Consider the following 10,908-nt stretch of genomic DNA (forward strand, 5'->3'; position numbering starts at 1 on the left):
TTGTCCTGTGACTTGTCATTTTCATACTTTGTGTAAAATGGAATGCAAATGATACACATTGCATTTTTATATTTTGCAATGTTCACTTTATCATCTGTATTTTTACTGTACTGCTAAGATAAGCTAGGTCTGTCCACAGAAGAAGTACAGCAAAATGGAACATGTTAAAATATTACTTCCAGTGCGTGTTGCCTAAATAAGCTTAAAATTCTCTGGAAACAGTCCATATAAAGAATTATAACAATGGAATTTTTTCATTTATAGCATCATCCACTCCATAAACTTCATGTTAAAAACATTAACAAAAAAACATTCATTGCTGTACTTCTCCCATGACAAAAGGGTTTTGCAGAGAAAATTGTCGTGCTTGTATGTGAATGGTCTATTTTGGTGAAATTGGGTCCCACTTTGACACAAAACAAACTTTTTCTCTCACACTCCGCATTTTTTAAACAGCTTCTATAAACATGTTTTTATGACGTTCATCTGGACTCTGTGTAGTGCTTCTGGCACTCCTCTAACAGTAGTGGAAACTGTGCATATCGATCACATTTCAAAAGGGGCCGCCTTCGCAATTGCCCTTATCAATTAGCTTATGGGCAGATTCTGTATGTTGTAATCATTTTCTGAAGTACATTTATACTTAGTAGTAGTGGTGGTGATGGTGATGGTGATGACGTGTGCAGAAATTCTTACTTGTATGTTTGACTAACAAGCAACACATTGCTCTGTGAATTAAAAGGGAACATTCTCAAAGGCGATCAAGCATTTGAATTAAAAACCTGTCTTTCCTCCTTATTGATTTGTCACGAGTCCAGTCCAGCAATGGCTTTTTCATTAGCTAACGCTATGCTTCATGTGATTCACGTGATATCAACAGTGCAACGTTCCCTAAAAGACATAAACAACTAAAAGTTAAAGGAAAAAGTGTAAAAATATCAGGAAGAGATATGCTTTGTACTTGTACTGTATATTGTGAATGGTGTTATCCTTTAAAATGAGTACTCTGGCACATTACAAACTAGGATGGTCTCTTTACCTCCAGCTGGCAGGAGTGTTTGAACTCTGATTTATTCTTAATTTAGAATTTTCCTTACACAAAACTGAAAAAGAGAAAAAATTGTAAGGAGACACAATCAGTAACATAATGTGTTAACTAACTTAAAACTTTTATTGCAACAGTCAGGCTTTGCAGTTCACCAGTTGGCAATTTGCAGATCCACGTATTTGTGAATTTGTCATCAATAACTAAATGGAAATGAATTTTGTGAGTTATGCAGCTTACTGCAGACAAAGGTGTGTTGGCTGGAAAATGTAAAGATAATTAAAAAGGTCTTGCAAGTCATAAATCCATAAAATATTTATAATATTAATCATTTTTATCCTTATCTACCATAAATATACACACAAATATGTTATAACTTACATTTTCTAAAAAGGTGCAGTTTATTAAAGTACTGTGGAACTATTTTCTCTCTCTCTCTCTCAATTTTTATAGCCCCACAGCCCCCAACAATCTAGTAAGGTTCCAGATGCCACTCCAGCCCTCCATTCTGCTCCCTGCAAACTGTTCAGTAGTCCAGCCAGCGAAGAAGCTGTCTGTTGTTACGGTCCTCCACAGTCTACCTCTTCCCTAATTCGGTGCTCGCCTTCTCTCTATTTTGTTTTGTTTCTGTCCCTTCTTCGTTCTCTTCTCTGTCTCTCCTTTCTGCACTGACCCTGCTCCCTTTCATGCTCCACATCATACTCTGCAAAACACAGGATGTGCTACCACTAAAAAAGGATTTGCACCCCCATTTGCTTCACCTCACAACAGGGCCCAAAATGTATTTATGGGATTTTTCACATTTGCAGGGGTCCTGCACCACTAACCCCAGCAAATCGCAAGGGATAACTTTATTTGAGAACTGACATTTTTGCTTTTGTACAAAGGTTTAATAATTTATTTATTGAGTAAATAACATATTAGTTGTCTGACATGCACCTCAAAATTACATGTATTTATGTAACAAAATACTCTTTGTCATACTGAAGTCTAATGGTGGTCAATTAAAAAAAGGAACTGTAAATTTCAGCCACTTGCTTTTGCGAAGGCATACTTTTATTTGGAAAAAATATTAAACTTAAAATAACTGAAACATTTTTATAGAAAGAAGACATTACAGGAAAATTATTATCTCGCTTTTTAAATCTGTAACTAGTAATTGTTTTGTGGTATATAACCTTTTTTCTTTTGAAATGTATAGGTAAATCTAATAATCACACATTTTGTAAAGCATTTGCACCAGTAGCATTTAGGTTTTATAGTTTTAATCTATAACTACTGAATAAACTTCACTTTACAAGAAGTTGGTAAGTGTTCCAGTGTATTAAATGGCAGATGCAGTGAGCACCTGCTTCTCTCATGGCGTCACAGTTCTGTGTGGATAACAAAGTGTCCGCATCCTACTGGTCTTCTGTTCATGCGCAGTTGAAGAGTGGATTTACACTGAGCACTGCAGTGCCTAAAATCTAATCAGCATTCGAGATTATGAAAGTTGCCTTTTCCACTTTATACTAATTTTGCCTTTTTCATGTGCACAAATGTAATAATGTTTTTTTATTTTTAATATATTTGTGAAACTACATTTTACAGAAATAACTATAATTGGATCATATTAATTTATTGGTGACTTTTTGACATCTTAACTCGTGATTATTTTAGGAAAAATGACCCAGAATAATGATTTTTTTTTTTTCCTCTCATATTTTTGGTGTCATTTAAAATATCTTATTTCAGCAAATTGCAATCCGCAGTACAAAGACATCACAATGACTGCTGCTTTTGCGAAACAGCATTGACATTGTTTATAACTTTCTTTGTTTACTGTACTTTCTTTTCAGTTTAAATGTGTTTGCAAATGCAAATTATTTAATTGATTGATTTGTTAACTGTTTTATTTTCACCCATTCTGTAAGCAGGCTTATTGAACACAGAGTTTTTGTTTCTGATTACACAGCCTGTGAATCATATACTTGATAAGTATACTGTGATGTTCAAAGGGCAAATATACTACATAAATACCCCCTAAATTATTATATTTTCTACTGAAAGTTCAGCTTGGTCCATCGAGCTGTGTTGTGTAATTGCATTTGTATATGTGTAGACTGTTTCATTGTAATTGTAACTTGTTATAGTAAATAACTGTATCACCATTGTGTTTGATTAACACTAGAATCCCTGAAGCCTATGAAAAAACTCGTAATCCCAGGCCACCTTGCATTCCTTTGCAACTATCCATCAGCGTCTTTTATTTTGCAAATGTGTCGACCAGCACAAGCGGCAAACAGCCTGCTATTCCATCCCCCACACCGATGGATCCGAGTTAGTCGAAACAAAAAAAAAATGGCATAGCGTTTTCAAATAGTGATTTTTTTTTTCATGTATGATTGTGTGTGTGCTTGCGCGAGAGAGGCAGAGACAGATTTGATCTCATTCAAGTGGTTACTGGAATATAAAACACTTTTTTTTTTTTTGCAAAGGAATAACGAAACAAGTGTGCTTTTTATTCAAGAATAAAACTGAGTAACAAGTGACAACAAGCTACCAAGAAGACCTGATTCACCAGCGTTTGTGTGTGTCTGCCTATTATCCCTTCAGCAATATCTTTTACAGTTAGCAAAACTTTACACTGACTGTTACAGGCTGAAATCAAAGGCTTCTTCTTTTTGGGTGCATACTCTGTCAGCATGGCACTGCCAGATCTAAACACTAGCGTGGTGAATTGCTCGCATACTGAAGTGACTTTAGCTGCAGGTGGAAGTCCCATTTTACTTATGGTGCCAAGCAGAGTTGTGTGCGCGGTGCAGCAGTTTATTAGCCAGTGTAAGTGCTGTGAAGAAGCTGTCTGTTGTTACGGTTCTGCCATTATCCAGAAATGCTTTATTTATAGAAAAAGCTTTATGACCACAGACTCTGAAAGTCTTTTCACTGGGTTGTAACTCAAAACACAGTTCTCAAGAAAACATTACCAGAAGTCTGAGATCGCAGAAAATCTGTTGTTTTTCACACATTTTGCACAGGTGTCTTTGTTGTCATGGCAGTCTGATAGCAGTCATGGGACATCACATCTTTGATTGCCGGTACAACAAATAGCAGAGATCAAGCACAGCAGCAACAGTGGTTATTGCTGCTCTTGTGGAAAGAATAGAGAGAAATGCCATCAACTCAGAGAAGGAGAGGGAAGGTCATTGTACCACGTGAATTTCACTGACTAGAATACAACTGAATGATAAAAAACAAGCACTAACGTTTACAAGTAGCCAAAATTTACACCAGGTGTTACAGACTCAAATCAAATGTATGTTTTTATTATAGTAATAATATTAGCAGGTCACTACTCAAAACGCACAGCGCCCGGTCTCGAACCTAGGACCTTTGGGTTATAAGGCAGTAGTTCTTCCCTCTGCACCATTCAAGAATAAATATCAAATTGCTGTCAATTGACATTTGAGCTTGGGTTTTTAACTCATTGACAGCAACATGTAAATTGAATGTTTTTTTTTGTTTTTTTTTCCCCTTTGGTTATATTCTTGAATAAAAGCGCACATGTTTATTTGATATTTGGACTAAAGTCTTCACACATTATACTTCACATCATTATTAGTATAAAAAAAAAATGGAAAAAGTTTCTGTTTTAGCTATGTGTTCAGCAGTTCCTGTCATCCTGCACTTACACGGATCGTTGTAGACATGGAACACACATGAAATATATATTCCAAATAACGATGTATTTACCCTATACAACTCCAGGCACCTAACTGCCAGATAAAGAGACTTAAGCTCTGAGAATTTTGCGACCAACTCCGCTCCATCGGTGGGGGAGATGGGATAGCAGGCTGCTTGCTGCTTGTGCTGATCGACACATTTACAAAACAAAAGACACTGATAGAGAGGTGCGAAGGAACTTAAGGTGGCCCAGGATTATGAGTTTTCTTCATAGGCTTCAAGGATTCTAGTGTTAATTGTCACTCACTATAAAATAATTAGTATCCTTTTAACAAGAACATACAGTATATCTTTACATTACACAACTAACTTAAACAGTTAAATACTGTTTAGGAATTCAAAGGAAATGAAATTCAGATCCTCCCATGCATAAAACAGACAGACCCAAGTAAGTGTGCTGTTACAAACTTTCCTCACTTATAATTTGATTACTTACTATTATTTCTTTCTCTTTTTAATTAGGATTGGCAGCAATTTACCATCCCCACCAAGCAAATGTGTTGTGTGTAATTCAACTTGCTGAAACAGGAGACGTTTTTTATCAGACATGGAGCAGACAAGAATCGTCATCTTCTATGGCCAGGCCAAGAGGGAGTGATGCCAATTCTAGTGAAAAAGACCACAGACAAGAGAAAGAAAGAGAAGACCATGGTGTGTTTGTATCATCATCCACTTCACATGGAGATGCACCTAAAGAAACATGTACGTTTGGTGATACGAGGCCAATAAACCACACATCAAATCCAAATCAAAATACAAATGTTACCCAAAGATGTGAAGGCAATACACCTTTAACAGAATCCGTAGGCCTCAGCAAGAAAGCCCTTGCTAAATTAGTAAAGTGGAATTCAAATGTTTTACAGAAGCAAACAGTAAAAAGACAAGAAAAGTTTTGCAAAGTTAAAAATAAAGCAACACTTGCATTGCCTAAAATTGCTGATACGGCAACAAATCATTCTCTATATCCGAATATAAGGCAGAAGATGAGAGTTGCAATGGAGGAAAAAAAGACTCTGAGCACCTGCTTAGAGTTACCATCTCTTGAGGTCGTCGATATCCCAGGACATATAGACCCCTCAAGTTGGAAAGATGATCTCAGCAAACGTCTCACTGCCTCATGGGATGGTAAATGGAACAGCTGGTGGGAAAACAAACTTGGGCTGAATCGTAAACAGAAAATTGAAGCTCTCCGTAAGAAGAGAAAGCTTCAGAAACTCGCCCGAGGACATAGATCACCAGGTCTCAGTGGAAGTTTTACATCTTCTGTCACCTATCAGTCTGATTTGACTGATTTTAGTGACCTCTCGGGTTGGTCATCTGCAGACAGTAATTTTGGAGGTAGCCGTTGTTCTTCTCCGCTATCTGATATAGAAACTGATAGCCACAAAGGGCCTTCCACGGTTGTTGCTGAGAGCAACACTGACATGGAAAATGTACGTCTGGGAGAAGAACAAGATCATGAATGTGTACCTAACTCGGTTACTGCTTCATCTGTCTCATCTACTTCTCAATACTCTGCCGTGCCAAATCTTCGGCAGAAGTCTGCCGACTCTGTTTCCGCCTTCAGTGCTATGGACTCCCTCGCTCAAAATAGGATTTCTGTTTTGTCTGCTTCAAAAGACAAAAGCTCTGCTGTAACTGGACATCCAAGTCCAAATCCCAGGTTACATAGTCCTAGAAAATCTTTGACCCAAAACTCTCATCAGCTTCAAAAGAAAGCCAATCAAGACTTGGCTTCTCTGTTAATCGCACAGGATTCCACACCAGAGCCTGACTTGGAGGACAACTGGATTTTTCCTTTGGCATCTTCCACTCAAAAGTCCTCACAATTTTCAGCATCTCCGAGCCTTCTTGGGCTTCCTTTGTCTCAGGGATCCGTGACAGTATCACAGCCTAAAAAGAAGAGGCCACGAATGGGCTTCTAGTTTTGCAAGTGAATAGAACATCAATAGGTTTTAGTTTGGCATTTTTGCTTTCTTTTAGAAACTATGCAGGAATGTGAATAGTTTGGGGGTATTTTTCCCCCAAATTTGTGCAATGAGGCAACTTGAAGGATGTTTCGAACAAATTCCCTACCCTTGGACTTTGAATAAATGTGCCAATTTATATTGCTTCCTTCAATAATGTGTATAATTTTGTTTATTGTAAATGACTATTTTTTTATATAAAAAAAATAATCATCCCATGATGAATGCTAATATCTATTTTTCTATGTTTTCCTTGGACTGTTCCTCTCGTATTTTTATGTATATGATCAGTAAGGCATGTTCACCCTATTAGTAAGCAACTATGAATAAGTTTCACTTGCTGTAGAAGGGGTACAGTATATTCAAGGTAAGAACCTTCCATTTGTATTTATACACTTAAACTGGCAGATAAAGGACCTGTGTGGACTAAAGAAACTTGATAAGCAACTATGCACCCAGGCTTGAAGGGACTCATCCTTATTATCTTCTATATCCTTACATATAAATCTTTCAATAAGACTCTTTTCTAATACATTTATACATTTCACTGCTGTTTCTTTTACTGGATTTTATTACATTTGCTTTATTGCATTAGAGAAAAGCCAAGCAAAATGACACCTTTTATTGGCTAACTAAAAAGATTACAATATGCAAGCTTTCGAGGCAACTCGGGCCCCTTCTTCAGGCAAGATGTAAGATTAGTTGCCCGAGTTGCCTCGAAAGCTTGCATATTGTAATCTTTTTAGTTAGCCAATAAAAGGTGTCATTTTGCTTGGCTTTTCTCTGCATTCATAATGGCTACCACGGTACAACATCCTAGTACTTTATTGCATTAACAAGTTTCTATTCTTTGGTTGGGCCATGTTAGAGTGCTTAGAGTACCAAGTGTGCGTAAAAAAAAGAAGTGGTGCAATGAGTGGGCATCTGCTTTGGATAAATGGCACAGGTGTTGACTGACATGCAGGTCTGAAGACAGCCATTTGGTCTGCTAATACTGAGCTAGTAAATTTCTTTGCTTGAAGCAGCTATACATGTGGGGTGCAATAAAGAATCAATACTGAAGTCTCATTTTCCTTAAGGCAGCTGTCCAACTACAGATAAAGCCATAAACCCATGAGGTGCTATAAAGCACTAATATAGAAGCCTCATTTTTATTTAAGGTAGCCTTCCATGCACAGATAAAGCTACTGTTCATACATGCCACCATAGTTATCTATAACTATGTGGAGTAGATGAACCAGAATGATAAACAAGTGAACTTCCTTGATGTTACACCCAGCATTCCACACCCTGCAGAGTGATACTGGCCCATTCCCTCAGGCAGATATTCTATACATTGTTCAGGTTAATCAGATGGATTTGTACACCACAATTTTTAAATACTGTGATAGATTCTCGGTCAGATTGAGACAGGGCTTTGACTGGGACATTGTAGGACATTCACCCTTTTAGCCTTGAGCCACTTGAAGGCTATTTTGGCCTTGTGTTTGAGATCATTGTCTTGCTGTGAGGTGAGCTTTGACTCAAACTCCAGATTTTAGAAGACCCAAACAAGTTCTCATGCAGTGTTTTCCACCATCCATTCTTTCTTCTGTTACAACCCAACACACAGTTGCTATTGATGAAAAGAAGCCCTGCAGCATAATGGGAGGGTACATTTTGGAGGTATAGTGTTACATTTGCACCACATGTATTTCCTTAAATTATATTAAGAAAGCTATGTTTTGTTCTGATCTGGCTACAAAACCTTTTCCTACATTGCAACTGAGTCAATCTCGTGCATTTTGGCAAACTCCTGGCATGATTTCACACGGTTCTTTGTGAGGAATGACATCTTTTGTGTCACCCTTCCATACAGGCCTGTGTTATCCAGACCCATATAAGTAATTGGATATCTGGCTTAAATATGAAGAGAATAAGAAATAACAGACCAGCGATCAGATTTGTAAGGAGATACAAACCCTAAACAAAGTGTTAATTCAATCCATCCATTCATTCATTTCCTAACCAGCTTATCCAGTGCCAGTCTCCATAGCACTGGGCACCATTGCATCATATACCGTTCCCACTAACAGTGGGGCCATTTTGAGTGCCAGCTTAATCTAATATCTGTGTCTTTGTAATATTACGAGGAAACTTAATGTGTAAACACAATAAGCACATGCTACAAATGCACAGAGATCAGTTCCCAGTATTTATCAAACTTCTTATACTAGGAAAACGGACCTAACTGGCTCAAAAATCTCATGAGTGAAGCAAATTTGGCCCTACTCTTAGAAGTAGGAATCGTTGCAGGATTTAGAAGAGCTCATGAGCTGCCCGAAATCAGTAGGAGCCACCAGAAGATGCCATTCAGGCAAAGTTTGGTATGCACATTCCGGGAAAGGTGGAACATTTTGTGAAGCACTAGAAACAAATCTTGCGTTTCACATGATCACTCCATCTAAACGAAGGAGCCATGTTCTGTCGGCTGAAATGAAAGTGTTACTAACGTATTGTTTTTCAGCCAGGGCGAAAATGCAGCTTTGCAATAGCACTGATTTGTGCATGTCACAACTGACCATTTCTCAAATTTTGCTCCATTCACATTTCACTTTGCAATTCAATGAAGGTTCGTGTTGACACTCGGGAGATTCCTGGGGCACTGGATAAATAGAGCCTCGAAGAAGAAAAAAGGGCACCACTGAGAGATGATTGGGAACACTGGACATATCAGCAGGAAGGTAATTCTTCAGGAAGCATGGCTGTAAATGATTTATTGTGAAATAAACTTGCCTGCTATTGGGATATACTGTACACTCATCTGGTGTGTGTGTCTCTGCCTTTTCATTTTGGTGCTCGTTACAGTATTATTCTTGATGTTGTTGAGAGGAGGCCCTGTTCAACACATGATTTTAGGCTACTTAATAAGAGTGGCATAAACCTTTTATTGAAAATGTAATGATGTCCCCTTGAATACTATTATCGTTATCTTTGTGAAGAAGCCCTAGCGCTTGTATAGAAAACTACAAAGCTTTATCGTAATTTCCAAAGAACACAACAAAACCCCTTCATAGGTGCCAGTTTGCCGCTCGAGGTGACCTCACATCATGGCGACATTCGTTCGCAAACATAAACTCCTATTCCTTGCTGGCAGAGGGTGTAGGACACTTCATAGCTACTCCTCATGATCTACTCTTCTTCTTCTTCTTTTGGCTACTCCTGTTAGGGGTTGCCACAGTAGATCATCTTCTTCCATATCTTTCTGTCCTCTACATCTTGCTCTGTCACCCCCATCACCTGCATGTCTTCTCTCCCCACATCCATAAACCTTCTCTTAGGCCTTCCTCTTACCTGGCAGCTCTATCCTTAGCATCCTTCACCCAATATATTCAGCATCTCTTCTCTGCACATGTCCAAACCAACGCAATCTCGCCTCTCTGACTTTGTCTCCCAACTTGAGCCAATCCTCTAATGTCCTCATTTCATCCTTGTCACACCCAGTGCAAATCTTAGCATCTTTAACTTTGCTACCTCCAGCTCTGTCTCCTGCTTTCTGGTCAGTGCCATTGTCTCCAACCCATATAACAAAGCTGGTCTCACTACTGTCCTATAGACCTTCCCTTTCACTCTTAGTGATACCTGTCAGTCACAAGTTACTCCTGACACTCATCTTCACCCATTTCAACCTGCCTGCACTCTCTTTTTCATCTCTCTTCTACAATCCCCATTACTCTGTAACTGTTGATCCCAAGTATTTAAACTCATCCACCTTTGCCAACTCTACTCCCTGCATCCTCACCATTCCACTGACTTCCCTCTCATTTACACACATGTATTCTGTCTTGTTCCTACTGACCTTCATTCTTCTCCCCTCTAGTGTATATTTCCACCTCTCCAGGGTCTCCTCAACCTGCTCTCTACTATCGCTACAGATAACAATGTCATCAGCAAACATCATAGTCCACAGGGTCTCCTGTCTAATCTCGTCTGTCAACCTGTCAATTAATTAGTATTCTAGTCAGACTTGTACTGTAATTCCTAGGAGTAATTTTAACACCGCATTATCTAAGGTCTGGTCAATGAGAGGGTCCGGATAAAGTGATTCGAGATTTCATGAAAAGAAAACAGGATTCCAAAGCGGCTCCCTATAACTGAATTCGCCCATAAATGTGTGTGGCACTAAAGTGTCAC

General features: G+C 38.4%; 1 protein-coding gene and 1 long non-coding RNA gene across 3 annotated transcripts in view; one reads left to right on the forward strand and one right to left on the reverse strand.

The window, feature by feature from the left end:
- Window positions 1-6,968, forward strand: part of taf1c (TATA-box binding protein associated factor, RNA polymerase I subunit C) — a 29,909-nt gene extending 22,941 nt beyond the window's left edge. For both annotated transcript variants that reach the window (XM_039759548.1, XM_039759549.1), the window contains one exon: window positions 5,231-6,968. In XM_039759548.1, coding sequence (XP_039615482.1) covers window positions 5,231-6,693 — 1,463 coding nt within the window. In that variant the 3' untranslated portion in view covers window positions 6,694-6,968. The remainder of the gene's footprint in view (window positions 1-5,230) is intronic.
- LOC120532986 overlaps window positions 1-10,908 on the reverse strand; it is a 50,738-nt gene that overhangs the window by 16,429 nt on the left and 23,401 nt on the right. The window lies entirely within an intron of this gene.

The sequence above is a fragment of the Polypterus senegalus genome, chromosome 7 (assembly GCF_016835505.1).
Source record: "Polypterus senegalus isolate Bchr_013 chromosome 7, ASM1683550v1, whole genome shotgun sequence".
Taxonomy (NCBI): domain Eukaryota; kingdom Metazoa; phylum Chordata; class Cladistia; order Polypteriformes; family Polypteridae; genus Polypterus; species Polypterus senegalus.